At 39.7% G+C, this 23,864-nt stretch overlaps 1 protein-coding gene across 4 annotated transcripts in view; it reads left to right on the plus strand.

The window, feature by feature from the left end:
• The window catches only part of ascc3 (activating signal cointegrator 1 complex subunit 3), a 368,031-nt gene that overhangs the window by 229,412 nt on the left and 114,755 nt on the right, over positions 1-23,864 (plus strand). For 3 of the 4 annotated variants that reach the window (XM_008432857.3, XM_008432855.2, XM_008432856.3), the window contains 2 exons: positions 12,209-12,400; positions 12,692-12,916. The exons of the other annotated variant lie outside the window; for it this stretch is intronic. In XM_008432857.3, the coding sequence (XP_008431079.2) occupies positions 12,209-12,400; positions 12,692-12,916 (417 nt within the window). The remainder of the gene's footprint in view (positions 1-12,208; positions 12,401-12,691; positions 12,917-23,864) is intronic. 4 annotated transcript variants of the gene reach the window in all.

The following is a 23,864-nucleotide window of genomic DNA, read 5'->3' on the forward strand; positions in this document are numbered from 1 at the left end:
AGATATTGTAGGTTTATCTTGGTAAGATATTTTTTCTTGTTTTAGAAAATCTTGACAAGATAAATTTTCTTGTTCTGTTGGCAGATAATTTTTCTTATTTTGAGAAAATTATACCCTATTTTTGTACTTTTTTTTCTTGTTTTTGAAAGGGGACTTTTTGCAGTGCAAAGTTTGACATCTCACTGTGAAACTTGGAAATCTTATATCTCCTACATGGAAACTCACTGAGACACAAAACCTTCTGAGATTGATCCCCACCTGATCCCCTATTCATTGGTCAAATTATGAGATCAAAAGCCTTGCCCATTGACAACAGGAAGTATAATGTTTTACTTTGAAAATTCCTTATTTGACCCCTGTGACCTAATCAAAATGACATCATGTTCAGTGACACTTAGCTGCTTCCTGTGACTCAATGGTCAATCAATTTTTCAACAAACTGAAATCAAACCTGGACCATGTAGCTCATTTAGACTCAAAACAGTTTTGGCAACACTATATTTGGAGGGGTGTGAATAAGACTGACATGACACTGTCATAACCATGACATAACACCTCTCATGAACATAAAGAAGTCTTTATGAATGTTTATGACAGTTGTCATAAAGTGTCATTCAGTAAGTAATGGCACTTTTAATGCAAAGTTCCTCTAAAAGTTGCATTGAAAGTCCATTAAAAATGCCAACTTTGCATTAAATTGTCATTATTTACAAAATCATGGTATTTTAGAAAACTACCAATCTTGCTCTGAGCTATAAGGGCCTTTCGATGCTGCTTGCAGCTTTAATTGGTTTTGTCTGACATTTGACTATTTTGAAGAAAAAAAATCTGATTCTGTTAATCTCCTTGTGGATTAATAAAAATATGTAGAATTCAGACTTTCTACAGATACCAATTTTTCTCATGTTCTTTAGCTTATTATATATGTTGAAAATTGACCTGATCATCAGATGAACCATATCACATCTACAGACAGAAGGAACTACATATTGTAAAAACTGATTAAGCAGTTTTGCAGCGCTAATAATGATTTTCTGTGTTTAGCAAATAATTCTCAGTAATGGCACTGCAGTACAATGGCCTATTCAGAGAAAAGGGCTGATTGTAATGAAAATGTAGAGTGGAGTAGGTAGAAGTGGGGACTCATTCTTCCTTCTCACTCCTGCCTTTCCAACTACAACGGCCTACCTTCAGAGCAATAGACATTAGGACCATCAAGAGCCACTAAGTGAGACGAGCAACAAGCTACTGTGGCACAGCTTAACAAGCAGATAGATATTTCTGATGCTCCGAGACTCAGTGTTGATGGCATACAACATTTGCCAGATGTTAGTAGCCTCTGAAAGTTTTTATGCTAGTCATATACTGTTTTTCACAACAATTCTCATTTAGACAGACAGATGGAAACTTTATTAATCCCCTTGGGATTTCGCTCAGGGAAATTGTATTTCCCATCTGACACACAGCCCCCATTCATCAAATACTTAACTTAAATTGTATTTTTTTGTTTTTGTTTTTGTTCTTTTAAATCCATTAACAGCCCTAACCGATAGTTCATCTGTTTCTGTTTCACTCTTGTTCCCATCTTGTTGTTCCAGGCTCCAGCGAGAAATTGAAGAGTTTAATTGCAGAAATTGTTAGAAATGTAAAGCTAGGTGTTATCATAAAGTTTATTTTGCATTAATACTTGAGGAATAATTAATGTAAGCCTAGCTGTTTGTTGATGTTTTATCCAAAGTCAAAGTCATAACAGAATGTGAGTGGAAAGAGCAGCTGGCTTTCTCTGGACCAAGCAAAGTGTGCAGCAGGAGAGACTGCAAGCGGCACCACATAATGAGACCTGATCAGAAGCTTAGGTCGCTGCCATCTCAAATCCAGTCATTGCACTGCAGACATCAGCCTTAACTCACCTCAGATTAGAGGCTGGAAGCATGGCTGTAATTTGCTCTGACACCTCAAAGCAGAACCTCGGTGGTAGCATTTCAATTAGCTATCTTTTCTAGCTCACACATATCTCAGCACTAGTGTGTGCACCCTGGCCCTGAGGGCCCCACCAGGCATGAGTTTGCCCTGCTTTTCAGACATATGCCTTCTGACAGCTTGGCAGGAATATTTTTTGTACTGTTGCATCATTTTTATGGGATTTCCATCCGAATAAGTCAGTGCACCAAGGGATATATAAGAATGCCAACAACATTCACTGCCATCTATATGCATCAGATTTTCAGTTGGTAGAGCTAATATAGGACTTTTGCTAAGAGTAAAGAGTGAAATGACTTATTGCTTTGTTTGTAGCTCACCCTGTGTTGCTCTTTTACCACAACTTTTAAACTCAATCTGTTCTAAATATTCTGATCTGAACCATGCTTAATACAAGTCTTATGCATTCAAAGTGAAGCCATTAATGATGAACTGAATCTGCTTTTAAGCTGTTCTGTCATTATTTGTGCCACAGTGATTCAGCCTCTTATTACTCTGCTTCCATCAGACATGCACCTGCCTTTGCCTTTTTCTGTGAACATGTCAACCAGCCGACCTTGGCTGTTTTGTAACATGAAAGCTGACCCCTGCTTAGCACCAGATTCTTGTGATGAAAATAGAATGCATGGCACCTTATTACACATGGTGTAATAAGGTGCCTAATGGTTTTCAACATATCCATGTTAACTAGCTTAATTATTTTTTTCTCCTGGGACTGTGATCGGTTAATGGGAGCAATATAATCTCTCCTGCTATTTCCTCCTGGACCCATATCTGTTGAAGTTCTAGTCAGCAAAAGGATTTTTTAAAAAAAGCATCTTAATAAGGATTTGCTGTAATCCAATTTAGCGGAGTTGCTGATTTTTTTTTTCCTTCTTCCCTCTTACACATGTCAATATTACTACAGAGGAAACAGGTGTTGGGTCTGAGAAACTGGTTCTGTTAAAATTCTAGGGTTCCATCAATGTAGAAATTTCCATAGGTGACACTATTTCAAATCACTAAATGGTTAGATTGAGTTTCAAATGCTTGTTCAATTGATCAGCCTTCACAGAGAAGCTGTCATCTGAAGATCAATGAAATTGGATGCAGTGATGCATTACACCAGTGTTTTTCAACCCTGGTCCTCAAGGCACACTGTCCTGCATGTTTTAGGTATTTCCCTGCTTTAACACACATGATTTCAATTGATGGTTGATTAACAAGCTTTTTCTTCAGCGATCAGTTTGGTACACTATGTTATGCTCCGGCTTATTCAGGTGAGCTTTTCCACTGCCAGTTGGACTCTAACTGGCAGCCGAGGTAAAACCCTAAACGCCTAATGTGGCGCTATACTAGTGCAATGACAAACGTGAGGCACTATTGTTTCTTTCTGTCCCCTAATCAACAGGGGTTATTTGACACCAGTTGCTCCAACCTAACCCTACTGTACCATTGTTCTATGGACCAACAACCAAAGGGGGCCCAAGGAGGTCAATTGTACAGGCCGCTTTCACAATAGCAACAGACGAAATAGCGATCCACAGTGACCCATGCCATAATGCTCAGTGGAAACAGGGCATAAAAGTTTTATCTGACCTAGGTATATAGTTACAGCTAAAGCCTCAGTAGTGTTGACTAGTGTTGACCTTGTCACATCATATTTATACTCCAGGGGAACAGCAGTGCGTAGAGAGTGACAAATTTCATAAAATAGTTTCAATAAAAATGTTTTGGTTATATGTTTTACAGCTACTGTGAGGGGGGCTAACAACACTTTTGAATTTAAAATTGTTAAAAGCTATTATTTTTATCATGTAATATTTCCTTGCTTTGAGTATATGAACTCTGATTAAAAGTTGGATTTATGAAAATAGCTTTTTTTTGTTTTGTTGAATTGAGATACGTCCTCTTATCAAATGAAGGGGGCTTCATGTGGGTGTTTCAAATTGTTTGTTATGCTCCTTAATCCCTTTGACTTTTAAGTCTGGTTTTGTCAGATAAGCAAGTTAAATATCAATAACGGTTTATCACTCCTTGAAATGAACTTTAAAGGCTTCCTTTCCACCCAATGATATCAGAAAACTGATATCTTGTTTTAAAATTTTATGTCATGGGAAAAAAAACAATTAAGGCAGATTTAATTTCAGTGAAAATATATACATATAATCGGAAGCAGCAATAATGCCAAATAATTAGCAATAATTTTATTAACATATATTATTCTAACTATTTTGTCATATCAAGCAAACCATTCATATTCAAAAAAAGACTTCTTTGTGGGTTACAACTACAGACGTGCTGCACTCTTGGATACTCCTACTTTTGTCCAGGTTTTGCATACAAATGCAGACATTGGCTGCAAGTCAAACACTGCCTCAGTGTGGGTGAGACAGACAGCTGCTGACAATAATGGGCTGTCTGTTTGTAGTGAAGAGGATTGCAGGGCTCCGCACTCCATTTAGGTGCCTGGAGAGAGAGAGTCCTCTGTGATGAGGACTCACCTTAAGCCCAGTGAGGTCACAGGCCTTCTGTCAGTCAAAGCATACATCTCCATCCCCCACACCACATGTGTCTAGTTGTGTGTGGTTTCTGAGTTCTAGGTGCTGTGTGAATCGACAGCTACTCTTCACTGTTGGACTTTTGTTTAAATTATTTTTTATTCTGTTACATTTAACAAAACAGTAACAGCCCAAACATGTCTCTGGCACTAGACCAGTACTTCTCAAATAGTGGTGAAGTTTTCAGGGGGAGTATGACAAGCAGGACTTTATAATTGTCTTTATTCATGCTTAATTGGTAAACAGGCCTTCAGTCACTAGGTGGCAGCAGTGTTCAAACTAATCAACAGGCTGTCTGTTCAAGCCATTAGAAGTATCTACACAGCATTATTGTAAAAGAGCAGAGGGGGAAAAAAACAACAAAAACGTAGCTAAGTATGCAAGCGCGGATGTTTTGAAATATAGCTAAAGTCATAGAGGAGTACGGAGCCCTCTAGAAGACATGGGAAAAAAAATTCTCTTGCGTTACCTCACAATATGCTTACTGCAATATTTGCTGGTCAATTTTTATACAGTCACAAGTGTCAATTTAAAATTTCAAATATATACATATATAAAGAGCCTCAGTGCTTATGCTTAACTCTGGTGCAAAAAACTGATTGAAAATCGATTTATTCACTGCATGTTTATGTCTGTTTGTGTAAGGTTGAGATAGAACTGCACTGTGGGGCGCGCCCCCTACGGGGGGCGTCGTGCCATTGCAGTGGGGGCGCGGAAAGTTTTCTGGATGAAAACAAAAAAACCATGAACGCTGTTTGTGCTGGGTTTTTACCTGAATGGCCAACTCTCTGTTATTCCTATGTCAATTTGATACAGTAGGGGCTTCCACACTTCCCATATCTGTGTCCTCTGTCGCTTTTATCAGCAGTTAAAACTGTGTAATCCGTTAACATATGGTAACCTGTTTTTCCAAGCCGCCTTTAAACGCAACATGAGCGCTACACACTCGTGCTGGGTGTAAACAGGTCTCCTTCACTGACCTGCAGCTGCTGTACAGAGCTACGCAGGTGTGTGTTAGAATCATGGCAGCCAACTAGCAAAACTTATAGAACTTTTCAGTTTCTCCCCCAACCTAACTGACTGAGTTGAGTAATGCAGGTAATGCTAGCTAAAAGATGACTAGTTCATATCAATATATCACCTTAAGCTTAACAAATGGCATGTAGACTACCATGTTCAGCTACGTACAAACACCCCCCACTCCCCAAATGTTATTGAACTGGACAGCTATTTGTAAACTTTAGGGGGGTCCAGAAAAAGTTTGTGAACCACTGCTATAAACCATTCAGACTAACAACACAATAGAAATACAATCAAAACTGTCAGATGACTTATTACCCCGCGATATTAACACAGAAATAGTCCAAATAGTTTGGATGTATTTTTTTTTCTTTCCTACTTATGGAAAGTTTCTGTTTATATCAGGTTTGTGTTGCATTTCTATCCTAAAGAAAAAGATAGAAAACTTCAAATATTTCACAATGAGATATTAACATATATGGAAAACCCTCACAAAAGCCTTCTATTATGGCAGAAAGTACAATTGCCACCATAGGCTTACAGCATTTAATTAATCCGCATTGACTGATCAGTACATCATTGCGATAGAACGCAAAACCTTTTGTGAGGATATGCAAAAGAAAAAAAAAATTCCACATGTCCCCAAGGAGGTTCCATATGAGAGATGGAGAAGTTTGATAGTGAAAAGAAATACGGCAGCAGTGGTCAGTAAAGCAAGTATGACAGATTTTATGGCCAGGCTAAGAGATTTTTATTTTCAAATACAAGAACACAGTCAAAATACTGCGGAGAACAAAGTTGTATTATCAGAATACTTTAAATATGGGCAGAATAAAGACGCAATATTTCCGGAAGAAAGTCATTAAATTAGAAAGCTCTGATAAAATTATTTGTAACGTGACCCGCTCAGCAAATCTGGTTCTTTCTGCTAGATAAAAAGTTGTTTAAACAATCGTTTCAAAGGGCCTGAAAATTTGCCTCTGATGTGCTAAAACTTTTAATATGTACTCATTTGTTAAATCAATACTAACTATAACCTTACAAAACCCTCAGTATTCTAGAATTTAGTGCAGTATGGTGAAAAGTTATCATAAAATTACGACTTTATTCTGATTCACTTAATAAACTGATTTTGGAAATTATTTTGAGACTTAGAACAATAAAACAGCGGTTTTGATAAAAAAGGTCATACAATGCTGGAGCCAGTAGATTGTACAGATGAATTATCAAATATGAACAGATTCGCAATAGTATTTTAATTCTGGGGAGGGAAGGGCACTAGAGAGGCGTGAAAAAAATTATGATCCCTAGAGAGGGCATGACAGAAAATAGTTGAGAAACACTGGACTAGACTCATCCGGGAGGGACTCAGAGTAGAGCCGCTGCTCCTCCACGTTGAGAGGAGCCAGTTGAGGCTCGGGCATCTGGTCTGGACGCCTCCCTGGTGAGGTGTTCCGGGCACGTCCCACTGGGAGTAGGCCTCGGGGAAGACCCAGGACACACTGGAGTGATTATGTCTCTCGGCTGGCCTGGGAACGCCTTGGGATTCCCCCGGAGGAGCTGGAAGAAGTGGCTGGGGAGAGGGAAGTCTGGGCCTCCCTTCTGAAGCTGCTGCCCCCGCGACCCGACCCCGGATAAGCGGAAGAAAATGGATGGATGGATGGATGGATGGATGGATGGATGGATGGATGGACTAGACTCAGAAAACCTCTGCACTTTAGCTTTAGAAAATATCGGTCATGTCAGTTAGGTAAGCAAAGACACAAAATCAGCACGACAAGTAAAGGACTGCTCTTATGTGTTGTTGGCCATGGCTGAGGCCTTGTCTCATGTACATTTTGTTTTCTCTACTTTTAATTTCCTCTGCTTATAAAATACTTGGAGAACATAGTAGGGTCAAATGAGACCAAAATGGAACTATTTGGAGGCCATAATATTCATAACGTTTGGAGGACCAAAAGAACTGCGTATTACCTATATGTGGTTAATTTAACACTATCAGTTATATCATTGGCAGTGGCTCAGGAGGTTTGGGCCAATTCGAACCCTACTCCATCCATCTCAGTCACTTTTTCTTTGGTGTCCTTGATCAAGACACTTTATAAACAGCTTTATCATACAGAAGCACAATAAAATTTGTTTTATACAGCCTATTTGATTTGTAGTGCAAAGTACTTTGGAATCCTCAGACTTGGATCATTGTCATTTCCAAACTATTTCTGCCCCTCTCCCCCCCCATGGCTTACAAATAGCTGTCTGGTTGAACGATGTGTGTGACCGAATGGGGTGGGGAGTGGATTCCTAGAGACTCCCTGTCAAGGGCGTAGGAACGAGTCTGTCATTGGGGGGGACGCATATCGGAAACCTGACAAATCAATAAATATTTTGAGCAGAAATGTCAAACAATTATGCCATCAACACATCAGTAATGCATTACTCTAATCTGACCCTGGTTTCAGTAACAAGTATTCTAACATGTTACTATTTACAATCCAATAATCAAGATTCCAGGATGAACACTTGCCTCATTTGCCTCACAACTAGCAAGCTGTGCTACTATGGTAGCACAGACAGGCTACCAGATTCTGATATATCTTATTGGTCAAAAGACATTTGATTATTGGTCAAAATGCACTAAAATAAATTGACTTGCAATTGAACTGGTTCTACTTCTTTCTAAAACCAAAGTAAAAAACAAATAAAATAGGACTCGGCAGTTTTAAACTCAATGCAGCAGTTTGACCAACAAAAATAAAATCTAAACAGCAAGTTTTGTTCTTGAACAACTCTCTACATCAGTGCAACAATTTGATCTAGAAAATAAATAAAAATGATACTTTTCACATCTAACAGACCTTTAGCTCCTCACTGATAACTCAGTCTCTATTCCAGCTCTGCATTCAGTAACTTACCAAACATGAGCCATAAAAAACACTGAAGCAAAAAGCCTAAATGTTTTTATTCTCCTGTCATTTTTAGCCGCAAACATTTAACTAAAATATCTAGTTATGTGTTTCTGTCTCTGCCTCCTCTGACTCTCTGCAGCCTGATGCTCCTGCAGGGATTCATGGATTTACAACAGACACTACAGTGATGTACAGTAATGTCAGAATGTGAACTAAATATAAAAAGTATGTTTTTATCATACAGAATGAGAATTTAAACGACTTCATTTTCAGATGTATACATTATTATACATCTCAACTCTATTTACTTTGTCGCAAAAATTTTCACCAATTTATTTTTAAACCTCTCCTCAAGCACTTTTCTTATTGTCTCCTGTAATTAATGTAATTTTTTAGATAATTAATATAATTTTTATATCTTCACACTCTGAAACTCCACCTGGCTCTCCTATGCCTGATCTGCTCCTCTCATAATAAAATAATTTAGCTTATTTAAAAATTAAAAGCAGTTCATACATATTTCAATAAACTAAATGAAGACCTCACCAGAGCTTCTTCGCCTTTCTTCAACATCATTCTAGCACTGCTGTTCTCCTAAATAATATAATAGAATAGAATATATAAATACACGTTAAGTGGTCGAGTATGATCAGGTGTTGCGCACTTTAAATAATAAAAAGGCTCATTTCGCTGCTTTTTCAGTCTCATTGTGACTAGACTAGCTAACTTTTAAACAAAGTTAGCAGTAACATTTTGGACATGTGACTATTGCAGAATTAAAACAGCTTAACCAAAAAATTTTAGTTCTATATATGAAAATAAACTGACAAGATGTTATAAACGAGCGATATTCATGGCAAAATTCCTGGCAGATCGTTTACCTCATTCAAACCGAGTTTCTCTGACTCGTCTGCTGCTGCCTTTACTCTGAGCCGTTCAGAGGGGGGAGGGGGAGGAAGCGCTCTGCTGAATGCGCTGTTGTGCGCCTTCAAAATAAAAGCATGCGAGTGGAAGATTTTAAAATTCTTCGCAACTGAGGTGAAATTATTGGGGGGACGAATATGTCCCCCCCAATATTGGGGGGAACATATTATAATATTGTAATATATTACAAAGCCACAGATAAAGCATGTTTTTTATTATGTTTACTCTCTGTAACATAGTTTAGACTTAGATATGTGATTCTATGCATCATAATTTCAGGAATGGAAACATCTTGTCTCCTATCCTAACATGGCATGAACTTCACTTTTTTACCACTAGCGGCATTTACTTTTAAAGAAATCCAACAGAAAGGGATGGAAAGAAGGTGGGTGGGGGAGGACATGGAACTAAGGAGCCACATAGCAGAGTTGTAGTCAAGATCACCTACCCAAGACCTAGTCAAGATCAGCATCCCGCGCTATGGGTCACAAAAAATTAAGTTTTACCTATCAAAATTGCTTCTCAAATTGATCTGAAAGATCCATATTTCCATAAAACACCTAGATATTAAATATTTAGAGCTGAAATAAATTTAATCAGTAAAGATCCGTCCAGAAGAATCGGATCGTTCCTGAATGTCATATTAATGCAAACTTTGGTCACAGCGTTGTCCCATATAACACCTCAGTCAACACCTCCACACAATAAGTCAGCACATGAGTGGCAACTTGTGCAACATGTGTGTCTCGGTCAGTACAGCTAGCTTTGCTAGCATCCCGTCCACAGATCTTACTTTTCTTTAAGCTTTCCTTCTAAGTGACGCTAAAAGTTGGACGAAGTCCCCACCGTCTGAGAAAGCAAAGCGCTGCTGATTTTACATGTCGCCATATGTTATGATTTGTGCAGCTCTACTATATTACTGACGATTAGACAGACATCTTCTCCCGCTCAGAGGAAACCACTGCGCATGTCTAGAACTCAGCATGCAAGTAAAGGTGTAGGCATGGGTGACAACAGACACGTAAGTCACGTTATTGCTTGGATTTTACGGCACCACCTTAAGTCCCTGAACTTCACATTTTAACGGAAAGGAAGCGCAATGCGACTTGGATGTAACGAGTAACGCGACAGTTTTGTAGAAATATAGTGAAGTAGAAAGTACAGATACTTACTGTAAAATGTAGTGGAGTAAAAGTAGAAAGTATCCATTATTAAATCTACTTAAGTAGAGTACAGATACACGAAAATTGTACTTAAGTACAGTAATGAAGTACGTATATTTCGTTACTTCCCACCACTGATAAAAACCGAGCGCATACAGCGTTCATGTTTTTTTTGTTTTTTATTATCCAGACTGCTTCCCGCACCCCCCGTGCAATGGCACGGTGCCCCCCCCCCCCATAGTGCGCCCCACAGTTTGGGAACTTCTGGTTTACACAGTAACGGTACCTACACATCGAAGACGTGCAATGCTCTTGCCACGCCACTAGTTGATGCTAGGTACCTGGAAACGAAGTGCGCATGTGTTTAAAAAAAGTTCTACTTGAAGGCACGTGGATTCGCGTTTCCCCATCAGGTACGGTTCTCCCATAGATTGGGAGAAAACACGCACTGTGTGCGTCTGATTAGGGCGCATGCAGTTGGAAAAAGTGAGAACTTTGCTGAAACATCTTGTTTGAGCTTTCACGGTGTCCTTAGCGGGCCCGGCGGCATGGGCGGGCATGGGGGACATTGCCCGTTCACAGAGTCAGCCGTGCCCCCCCATGGACTGGAAGCTGTTTGTTGTTTTTACCTTAGAATGGCCAACCCTCTGTTATTCCTATATCAATTTGATACAGTAGGGGCTTCCACACTTCCCATATTCGTGTCCTCTGTCACCTTTTTCAGCAGTTAAAACAGTTTAATCCGTTGTTAACATGTGGTAACCTGTTTTTCCGAGCCACCTTCAGACGCAACATGAACGCTGAGACTCTCATCCTGTGCGGGAGCGAAGTAGACCTGCTGCTGCTGCACAGAGCTGCGCAGGTGTGTGTTAGAATCATGGCAGCAAACCAGCAAAACGCAAATGATTTTGCACAGTTTTTTTCCCCCAAACTGACTCATTTGAGTAAAAATGTTGGATAGCTAAGCAATGACTAGCTAATATCAATACAACACCTTAAGCTTGTTAACAAGTAGCCTGTATGCTACTGATGTTGGCTATGTTCAGCTACGTAGACTCATTTTGCCCCCCCCAAAAAAAAAAAAAAGTCAATCCCTCCTCTGCGCTGTTAAACTCGTCTGGAGCTGGTCCTGGTCCATAGTTCTCTAGATAAGAGCGCTGAACAAGCAGCCTGTATTTTGCCACCTGGGCGGTGCGGAGCGGTGAAGAGACGCTGAGGGAACCGTATCTGATGGGGAAACAGTAACACCAGCATTGTGAGTAGTTTCTTCTTCTGTAGGAAGCAGCTATGTTTTGCGTCATAATATGCATGAGCTGGGGATTCTCTGGGGAAAAAAAAAATCAATTTTCTTTGTTTACACAACAACAGACATCGATATGTTTCAGAAACATCGCACTCTGGAACCCGTTTTCAATCTGTGCTGTTGTTAGAGAAAACATTCTCTCGGTGGTTTTGTGTAAATGTACACTACAAACGCAACAAAATTCTTCCGTTTTCACCCAAAATCGTTGTCAGGCCATTTACAGGCCATTTACCAAAACTCTCAGTGTAATAAAGCAGTTTTTCTGCTGTATTTTAAGTTTAGATATAGATTTGTTGACAACCTGATTTCTTTGCGTATTCTCCCTGCTGTTTTTGTTCTGATCTTATTCTGTGATCTTATTATGTGTTCTAGATCCAACACTCCAGAAACAAGCAGATGAAGGAAATGTTCCCAGAAGGCTTTGGGATCCACCATGCTGGCATGCTGCGGTCTGACCGTAGCCTCATGGAGAACTCATTCTCTAAAGGCCACCTGAAAGTTCTGGTCTGCACTGCCACTTTAGCCTGGGGAGTGAACCTGCCAGCCCATGCAGTTATCATTAAGGTTCTTTATTTTTATTTAGTTTTTGTCACTGATCTGTCAAGATAATTATAAGCTGTATACCCTCAGAACTAGCCTGGATGAAACTTTAATTTTAGGCTACCAAATACCCTAAGCTGCTTTTTTTTATTCCTCATGAATTACATTTCTGTACAGAAATAATAAATTTAATTGTACAGTGAGCTAAATAATTAAAGGACTTAAACTAGCTCGATAGATTTAATGTGTAAATCTAGTCTAGTCTCAGATTCATTTATACATTTTAAGACAACTTCACTGCTCCGTGTCCAACAGGGAACTCAAATCTACGATGCAAAGCGCGGTGCCTTTGTGGACCTGGGAATTTTGGACGTCATGCAGATTTTTGGCCGAGCGGGTCGACCTCAATTTGACAAGTACGGAGAGGGCACCATCATCACTACCCACGACAAGCTGAGTCATTACCTCACCCTGCTCACCCAGCAAAATCCCATTGAGAGTCAGTTCCTGGGCAGCCTAGCTGACAACCTGAATGCTGAGGTTAGTCTGCAGACAAATCATCCAGTAAGAGAATCATTGTTAGTATACTTTCAGCAAAGAAAATCAGTAGTTCACAAAACAGACTTTTTCAGAACACCTCTGCTGTTTTCAGCTAAGTTTTAGCAAGGTGTCAGTACGTTTCATCATATTTCTAATGCTGGAGAGACCTCACAGATAAGACACAGATAATACACCTTTATCTGCAATAAAATATCCACTACTCTTTGTCACATTCAGTTCAGATGAAAAGTTTACACACATTCATCAAAAGTATGGATATTTCCTTAATTTTGTGCCTTGAATAATGGGTGAAAAACATTGTGTTTTCAGGGTGGAATTATCATACAACATACATTTTTTTATGAATTTCAAAAACTACTATGTGGTTAATTACCACTTAGCAAGACCAGAGTCAACCAAGATATTTGCTGACTCTTTTAGGTTAAATTGAAAGTTTTCTCAAGTGCTTTCCTGTCAGACTTGCTGTTTCTTCATAGTGAGTAGTCAATTTTTATGGCATTGACATCAAGATAAGTTATTTCAGAAGTCTTATTTGATCAGAAGCAATTTTTGTTGTGTCTGCAATCACTGTTTTGGTGGAGGAACCATCAGTGATAACAAATGCAATGAACTGAAAACTATTGTAACACCAGCATTACTACAAAATGAAGTCAGTTTTACATCAGTGGATTGAGCATATGCCAACCAAGAAGGAAGTGTTTGGGACTTTTGGTGTCATGGCGATTAGTATGGGAGCATAGAAAAGAGGACCTGCATCGCTAGATATAAAAGCACCTTCAAGGTGTTAACACGTTAAAAGTTTATTTTTTTCAAGAAGAATGAGTGGGGATGAAAATAAGAAGGGTCGAGTCCAGTCTCGGAACTCAGAAATGCGACACAAAAGCAAAGCTTGCGGAACACACCCGGTCGAGGAAGGAGAGAAGATGGCGGATGAGACCTTGCCTGCTACAATTAGCTCACTGAGAAAGGTGGTGGGTGAAGTAATGGCAGAGGGCATGTGGGACCTCAAATCAGAAATGAAGAAGGAGTTAGTGGCGTAAGTGAGAATGAGCTTAAAGGAGGAAATTAAAGTCATATTGAGTGAGATGACAAACGAAATAAATCAACAGGTTAGCGCCGCTATCAACAAGACCGAGGAGATGGGTAAGCACCTTGGAGAAATGGAGAAGAGCATGGCAGAGAAAGAGAGATGCTATTGTCCAGCTGTTAAATGACCAGAAATTACTAAGGGAGAAGATTACGGATTTGGAAGGACGCTCACGCCGGAATAATTTGCAGGTATATGGCATCCCTGAAAATGCGGAAGGTACCTTAATGCAGAGGTATGTGGAAAACATGCTTAAAACTGAACTCTGACAGTTTGGACTTGGGCAGTGAGAAGAATCTGGGGATAAAGAAAACCCATAGAGCGCTGGGTGCGCAGCCTCCAGCGGGTGCTCCACCTCGGTCCACAGTGGTACACTTCCTGAAATATAACGTTTAAAGAGCAAATCCTCCGCGGGGTGGAAGAAGCCTATATGCAGGTCCTTCTCAAAAAATGTGCATATTGTGATAAAGTTAATTATTTTCCACATTATAATGATAAAAATTAAACTGTCATATATTTTACATTCATTGCACACCAACTGAAATATTTCAGGTCTTTTATTGTTTTAATACTGATGATTTTGGCAAACAGCTGATGAAAACCCAAAATCCCTGTCTCAAAAAATTAGCATATCATGAAAAGGTTCTCTGAACGAGCAGTGAACCTGATCATCTGAATCAACGAAGTAACTCTAAACACCTGCAAAAGATTCCTGAGGCTTTTAAAAACTTCCAGCCTGGTTCATTACTCAAAACCGCAATCATGGGTAAGACTGCTGACCTGACTGCTGTCCAGAAGGCCATCATTGACACCCTCAAGCAAGAGGGTAAGACACAGAAAGAAACTTTTGAACAAATAGGCTGTTCCCAGAGTGATGTATCAAGGCACCTCTGTGGGAAGGAAAACGTGTGGCATAAAACGTTGCACAACGAGAAGAGGTGACCGGACACTGAGGAAGATTGTGGAGAAGGACCGATTCCAGACCTTGGGGGACCTGCGAAAGCAGTGGACTGAGTCTGGAGTAGAAACATCCAGAGCCACCGTGCACATGCATGTGCAGTAAATGGGCTACAGGTTATGCATTCCCCAGGTCAAAGGTCAAGCCACTTTTGAACCAGAAACAGCAGCAGAAGCGCCTGACCTGGCCTACAGAGAAGCAGCACTGGACTGTTGCTCAGTGGTCCAAAGTACTTTTTTCGGATGAAAGCAAATTTTGCATGTCATTCGGAAATCAAAGTGCCAGAGTCTGGGGAGACAATCAACTATCTTCTGCCAACGGATATAGTGGGATCGTGACGCACTGGGATCGCACCTAGCCTGCGAGAGAGCGCATGGGAAAAGCTAAAGGTGTTCCAGCGCCAGACAGAGAGGACGTCGCTATGGATGAATAATCTTCCTCACTTCCACCGAAGAAACATTTGAGCACCTCACAGAGAGAGCTTCAGGTCAGCTGACTGGTACCATTCAGAGCGTCAAGGGGTGGCCGTCTCTGCACAGGAGTATGGTGAGGACTGTGTCTCCCCTTCATAACGGGAGTGATGAAGCAGGTGACTCTTAAATTAACTTTTTCAGTTTCCTTTCTTTGAGTAGGCAACTAAGCAGGGGCCCACATAGTGGCAGTTTCCCACTACATTAAGAGGAATAAAGGATCCTCTTATTTGGAAGACCTGTTCATTGTTATGTCAAGTTCTGTTATGTATTTCTGTTCTTTGTGTGTTCTGAGGGCTAGGAGTGTTGTTACGCAGGTGAAAAAAAACATCTTTGTGTTTAGAGGATATGCAGTATTATAATATACAGACTTTGAATATGAATGGTATAAAATGTCCCATTAAAAGAAGCAAGATCATTTCAAAGTTTAAACGAGAGCAGGTTGGCATTTGTTTCTTGCAGGAAACACATTTGTCGAATGAAGAACATGAGAAAATAAAAAAATGGGTTATAGAAAAACATATTGTGCTTCTCATAGATCTGGGAAAAAAGAGGGGTAGCCATTCTTATACCAAACAATGTCAGGTTTGATTTTATTGCAGAACATAAAGATAAAGAAGGCAGATATGTGTTGTTAAAGGGGAAGCTGGAACAGGAAGAGGTCACTCTATGTAATATCTATGCCCCCCCCCCCTGGTAGTAGTATAGACTTCTTTATGGAGGTATTTAGTCCTGTGGCCGCAGAAGCAAGTGGCACATGTATATGTGCAGGTGATTTTAATTTACTCCTAAGCCCTAAAATGGATACAACTAGCAGAGAACGAGGAAGAACCCGCTTAGAAAAGCAATTCAAAAAAATCCTGCAAGAATTGGGACTCACAGATATATGGAGATCTTTCCATAAATATGAACATGAATTTACTTTTTACTCAACTAAAAATACATACATACTAGAATTGATTATTTTTTATGTTCAATAAGGACCTTCACAGAGTGAAGGATTGTATAATAGGACAAAAAGACATCGCCGATCACTCTGTTTTAACTATGAAAATTAATTTAGTTAGAAGCCCTAAAAACGCATTATGGAGGCTTAACACAAGCTTATTAAATAGTAAGGCATTCAAAACGGAAGTGGCAGAAGAGCTTAAAAACTTACTTAGAATTTAATGATAATGGAACAAACAGTTAGCCCTACAATTCTGTGGGATGTGGCTAAAGCATATAGGGATAAAATAATTGTAAAATGTGCTAATTTAAAGAAGATCAGAGCGAAAAAACTAATAGACTTGCAGGAAAATGTAAAAGGATTGGAGCAGCTGCATTTGATTAACAAAAGCCCTTCCTTACAGGAACAAATGAGGCCGGTTAAGCAGGAGATTCACAAAATTTTAAATGAGGAAATTGAAAAAAAATCTTAAATATATGAGACAAAGGTATTATGAGGCAGGGCCTAAAGCTTCTAAGGTGCTTTCGTAGGGGCTTAGGAAACAAGTGAAAAACACAATCTATAAAGTTCGGAACCCAAAAACTAACAAGATGACTAATAAACTTGAAGAAATTCAGAGATCATTTGAAGGGTATTATGCAGCTCTGTACACACTGCCGGATGTTGGAAGTAAATGTTAGGTCTAAAACCTTACATTTGTTCACCAATCTGCAATAAAGAGACACAGACAAATATGAGCTGTATACTTGCAAGGAGAGTTGCTCGGAGACTGCTCAGTTTACAATCCTCCAACCCAACTCTGAAGCAGTCTCCGCTCTCCAGGCTTTTTATTTAGTTTAGGAACGCCCTAGTTACATGAGGTTCAGTTACTAAAGGGGGTGGGGGAAACACACCAACTGAAACCTATTCAAGCTTGCTTCATATCGCACAATGAACTCCTAACATAATATTCTATAGGAAACGGTCTGAGGGGTCAGAGGGGAAACGACCCCCTCTGCATTTCTCCTTTTCAGCGCTGTTGCAAATTCACTTGAGGGTGCGATCAATGCTGTCAGTTGTCTCCTCCAGTCACGAGCAGTTTGTTGCTGTCAGTTATCTCCTTAAGTCACGCGCAGTCAGTTTCTGTAAAACAGCATAGTCTACACAAGAAATTCTAAATACACACACACTTATAAAGATGAGATAACATATACATTTATTCCAACATTTCCCTCCTGTTTATCCATCTTTAATGAACAGAATTTTATCAATACCCTATTACTTTTTCCAATTTTCAACAGGGAAATCATATACTGCATCAAAATGTTACACTCAGAGTTTAAAAGCCTGTGTCATTATCATTTGGATCAGGATACTGATTAGGAAAATGGAGCGACAGGTCCTCCTCGTCTCCCTCATCCTCATCGTCTCGGTTGGGGGCCTCATCAGTGGGAAGAAGTGCATAAACCTGTTCCTTCATGGGTGTAATGGCAGTAGTTATCATTCTGTTTAATAGAGCTCGCAGACAAGGAATACAACAACATCCACACAATGTGAGTATAGCTGCGAATACAGCAATAGACAGTAAAACAGAAGTCACCAAGTTTTTTTATTTTCCAAACACATCAGCCCATGCATCCCACATTTCAGTGTTAACTCCAGAATGGTCTTTCATTTTGCCATTTAGGGCCCTTAAGCCGTCCAGCGCTTTAGTGAGACTCCGCCCTTTTCTGCTAGAATCATGTCTATGGCAATTCTGTTCTGGAAAGCCATTAGAGAGGTAGCTGACAGTTGCTCATGCACAGCTCCAAATCCTTCTGCAGTTTTATTACCAAGACTCTGAACATTATAGTGGATGTAGTTGGTTCTGTCTACATTTTTGTTAATTGTACACCACCAGCAAAGTGTTGCTCGAAACCTGCCATTATCTGGTTGACCAGTTTATACTCATCTGGAACTCCCTGTGGTACCCCAATGTTGTCAATATAAGTGGGATCATTAGGATCTTTATTTAAACTGCGTTTCATTTTAGTTTGCCATTTCTCTGGCAAAACACTTTGTGTATTTGCAATTAGTTCTTCAGTAGACATTTTATAAACTGAGACTGGTAAAAGGAGTGTCACTAAGGCACATCTTCCTGTGGTATTAAAACATCTCCCCACTAATTTGTTCTGGTGTTATATGTGGTAGGGTCTAAGCAGTGGTGGAGAAAGTACTCAAAAAATTTACTTAAGTAAAAGTACAAATACACAGTCAAAAATGTACTCAAGTAAAAGTCAAAGTACCACATTAACATTTTACTTAAGTAAAAGTAAAAAAGTACTGGCTTTTAAAAATACTTAAGTATTAAAAGTAAAAGTACTTGCTGAATATACATAACCTAATCGCTAATAGGTTAGCGATTAGTGTGCCGATCGTATTTAATTTTAATACATCAGAAATGTGTCATTGTAATAAACAATGCCACAGATTAAACATGTTCTTATTGTGTTTATTCTCTGTAACAGTTTAGACTTAGATATGCGATTCAATGAATTATAATTTCAGGGATGGAAACATCTCGTCTCCTGTCCTAACATAGCATGAACTTTATTAGTGACATTTATTTAGAAAGAAATCCAACTGAAAGGGGATGTAAAGAAGGTGCAGGCGGGCTGGAGGACATGCAACCAAGGAGCCATGTAGCAGAGTTGTAGTCAAGACCACCGAACCCAAGACCAAGACCAGCGTCCTGCGCTAAATGACACAATAACATTAAGTTTACCAATCAAAATTGGTTCTCAGATTGATCTGAAAGATCCACATTCCCATAAGAACACCAAGATATTAAATAATTAGAGCTGACCAGTATCAATTAAAACTCATTTCATTCCGTTTTGCTTTCATCGCTATGCTACAATCCGCAGAGGTCTCCTGGCATCCCTATAAAAATAACGCCCTGGGCGGTTGCCCATATTGCTCATGCCAGAAACCTCAACTGCCTGTACCATTAAACCATGAAACATAGCAATTAACGGTAAACAACGTTCAACTATGAACACTGTCCAATGGCGCAAGAAGTAACCAAGCAGAAGGAGCACCGTGACTGTTCTCATCCTCCCTCCTGCTGCAACGTTTGCCACCATGACAGGAGACGAAATCAATCAATGAGCATGCTCTGCGTTCATACATTCAACTTTTACTTATTCTGCGAATAAATAAATGTGTGTATGTACACACACACACATACGTGTCGTGTCCTCAGTCTGTTTTCAGTCAACACCTCCACACAATAATTCAGTGCAGAGTGACAACTTTTTTTCATCGCAGATGCAACATGTGTCTCTGTACAGCTAGCTTTGGTAGCATCACGTCCACGGAGCTTACCTTTCTTTAAGCTTTCCTTCCAAGTGACGCTAAAAGTTGGACCAAGTCCCACCGTCTGTGAAAGCGAAGCGCTGCTGATTTTACATGTTGCCATATCTATGATTTATGCAGCGCTATTATATAACTGACGATCAGACAAGACATCTCAGAGGAAACCACTGCGCATGTCTGGAGCTCCGCATGCAAGTAAAGGGGGAGCCGATGGGTGACAACAGACACTAAGTCACGTTATTGCTTGGATTTTACGGCGCCACCTTAAGTTCCTGAACTTCACATTTTAACGGACAAAAAGCTCAACGCGACTTGGATGTAACGAGTAACGCGACAGTTTTGTAGAAATGTAGTGAAGTAGAAAGTACAGATACTTACTGTAAAATGTAGTGGAGTAAAAGTAGAAAGTATCCATTATTAAATCTACTTAAGTAAAGTACAGATACACGAAAACTGTACTTAAGTACAGTAACGAAGTACTTGTACTTCGTTACTTCCCACCACTGGGTCTAAGTAGAAATCTGCATCTTTATAATCGCCTGGATCACGTTTCCAGTATTTATGTCGCAGAGTTGCGAAAGGAATCGTTACTCCTCCCTGGACTCTGGTGGAGTTATAGCACAGATAAATGTCTCTCTCCCAGTCTGCTCGGCTGAATTTGTTTCCACATGGATGGGCTGGTTTTACGTTGTGTGTCACTGTGCCGGTTCCATCTAGACCAGCGTCTTGTGCTAAGCAGGATATTCCTATCCATGCCACTATGATCAGAAATGCTCCTATCACTAGGAGTACTTTATTTAATTTTGTCAACATTTTCAGGATTTGGTTGTTTTCCTAAGGGTCTCTCGGCAGAGTTGTGGACTATCTTCACCGGTTTGAGACAACTGTATACTAAAAATACAGCTCCCTTTGTACCTCGGGCTTCCCTCTGGAGACCAGTGAAAACTTCCAAATTCAACTTGTCAAATAATTTTATCTGTATTCTATTCTGTTTTAACTCGGCTGTCATTAAGAATACAAAAAAGTAAATCACTAACACACAGAGTGCCACTGTAATGCACCAACAAATGATTGCAAAGGTAATTTTACTCATCTTTCATTATTACTAGTTTACAATGTGTTAAATGTATCCAAGTATTCCTTTCAGTTATTTTTAAAGCTGCTCTACAAAAATTTATTTATTTATTTATTTATTTTTTAAATAAGAATTAAATCCATATGTAGTAAAATGGTTATTTACCAATCCTACCATCCCTCCTGTTGAGACATGTGTATTACCATGACTCAGTATTGCTGCCCATTTGTATAAGTTTTTTTGGTAGAATAGGTTTCCCTTCAGGTCAGATATAGGTTCCTTCTTTATTTGTTGCACCTTTTTTCAACCATAAATCTTTTTCTTGTTTTGGAGCTTGCTTTTGCATGTCTCTCAAGGTTTCTGTTGTCAATTGTTCTCCTGTTGCCCATAATATTTCTAGTTCTCCCATTGCTGCTTCTTTTGCTGTTTTATCAGCAAAAGCGTTTCCTAGTGAGATTTTGTCAGTACCTGAAGTGTGTGCAGTACATTTGCATATTGCGAGACGTTTTGGTAATTGTACTGCTTTTATTAATTCTTTTAACAATTCAGCATGTGTTGCTGGTTTTCCTGTTGAGGTAACCATGCCTCTGTTTTTCCAATACTGTGCAAAGGTATGTGGCGTCGCGAATGCATATTGACTGTCAGTGTATGTTGTCACTTCCTGTCCTTTTGTCAGTTTACAGGCTTCAGTTAAAGCCACAAGTTCTGCTGCTTGTGCAGAATAGTTCTGAGGCAATGATGCAGCTTTTAATACTTTTGTGGCTGTTACTACTGCATATCCAGTTCTAGTTTTTCCTAAAGAATCTTTCTTTGATGACCCATCTACATACAACACTATGCCTGTCTCTAGAGGTGTGTCAGTGAGGTCTGGTCTACATTTTGCATTTTCTGTCTTGCTTCTTAGCTTTTCGACGCTGTCGGCATCTCTATTTTTAAATGTGGTTGTGAGAGTAGGGTTGACATGCAGGACAAATGTCTAGCTGGTGACAAAAATGTCATGTTTCTTTGCAATAGCAGAGCGGAAACTGCATGTGGAACTCTCAAAGTTAAATTGTGAAACAACACTATTTCAGCACTGCTTGTTACAGCTAGTGACGCAGCCACCACAGCTCTTATGCAGGGTGGTTGGGCGCACGTTACGGGGTCTAATTTTGTAGAGTAATATGCTATAGGTTTCATTTTATCTCCATGCATCTGTGTCAGCACTGATGTCATAAATTTGTTTTTACAGTCTACCATTTGTATGAAAAGTTTCTTGTAGTCTGGTAGTGCTAACGTTCCACTATTCACTAGTGCTTGTTTCAATGTACAAAAAGCCGCTTCTGCTTCTGGTGTCCATTTTAATTTGTCTGACATTTTTAGTTCCAGAGTGTATATTAATGCACTCAGTGGCGCAGTTATTTCTGCATAATTTGGTACCCAGCTTCTACAGTAATTTCTCAGCCCTAAAAATGACATCATTTGTTTCTTTGTTTGAGGTTTAGGTGCTTGCAGAATAGCTATTTTTCTGTCTTGTACCACTGTTCTTCCTCCCGCGGTAAGTTGATGTCCTAAATATTTTACCGCATCCCTGCAATATTGCAGTTTATTTTTACTGACTTTATGTCCTTCTTGGCATAAGTGTATTAAAAGTGCCTTAGTATCAATTTGACAGCTTTCCTCATCTTTTGCTGCTATTAATATATCGTCCACATACAGCAGTATTTGACTTCCTTTTGGAGGTTCAAAGGTGGACAGACTTGCTGACATCACTTGTGAATATATAGTTGGGCTTTCACAATACCCTTGGGGCAGTCTGGTATATGTGTATCTTTTTCCTTCAAAAGTGAAAGCAAACCAAAACTGACTGTCTTTATGTACAGGTATAGAAAAGAATGCATTACTAATATCCACCACTGTGAAATATTTTGCTTCTGGGTCCATAGAGTTTAGTAAGGTGTGTGGATCCGGTACACAGGGTGCTCTTTGGATCACAGCCTCATTTACAGCTTGTAAATCTTGAACCATTCTCCATCCTATTGAGGGTGGTGCCTTTCTAACTGGAAATATAGGTGTGTTGCAGGGTGAGTCAGGACATTCTATCAATACTCCCGCTTGTAGCAAATCCTGAATTACAGGTCTGATTCCCTCCTGTGCATCTGGTTTCAGGGGGTATTGTCTCATTCTTGGTCTATATTCTGTTTTTGGTCTTATTATGACAGGGTTAGAATTTTTTATTAGTCCCACATCAGATAATCCTTTGGACCATAGTTGTTCAGGTATATTTTGCAGAAGAGTTTCCTCTTCTTCTGTTAACATCAAATGTCAGTCTTGTTCTGGATCTATGTGTGTTCCAGCTTGAACTGTCGTAGTCCAGAACAAGGCTTTCCTTGTTAAATCTGTGGACTGGCTATACCAGGTGTTTACTCCCGTTTCCCTCCAGTCTCTTGCTTTTTCTCCCCTTTCAACCATTTTTCCCAATGATGCCCATGTCTCATCTTTCTTTTTAAATAGGGAGATGTGTGGTGTCCAGATCATTTTATATAATGACTGTAACTCATCTGGCAGAATTACTGCTGCAGCTGATGTGTTTGCCATATTTGAATAGATATATGAGATAGTTATTTTTACTGGGGTTATTTTTCTAAGTTTGTCTGCATAAGATTGATCTGGACCTGGAGCGTTTTTATACCACATGGTTAAATGTAGGTCATCTGAATTTATGCTATCCTGGATTTCTCTGATAGCTTGTTTTCCTTCGTTAAGGAGTGAGGTTCCAACAGAAGTGGGTGGTTTGTTTGGCACATCCAGGGTGTAATAATAATGCACCGGACCTGTGCCCTGTACTACCATTAGATCCTGTAGACTTTCATGTCTTCTCATCACCCTCATTCCCTCGGGCGTTGGAACTAAGGCTAGGCCTAAAGCTACCAAGCCATCTCTGCCCAGTAAATTTACTGGACAGTCAGGTAATACTAACATCCTCATCTGGCATCCTTCTCCCTCAGGATCCATTACCCAGATGGGCTATGTTTCTGGTATATATTTCAGTGCTCCCTGTGCTGCTCTTACT

The sequence above is a fragment of the Poecilia reticulata genome, chromosome 16 (genome assembly GCF_904066995.2).
Source record: "Poecilia reticulata chromosome 16, P_reticulata-male-v2, whole genome shotgun sequence".
NCBI classification, from domain to species: Eukaryota; Metazoa; Chordata; class Actinopteri; order Cyprinodontiformes; family Poeciliidae; genus Poecilia; species Poecilia reticulata.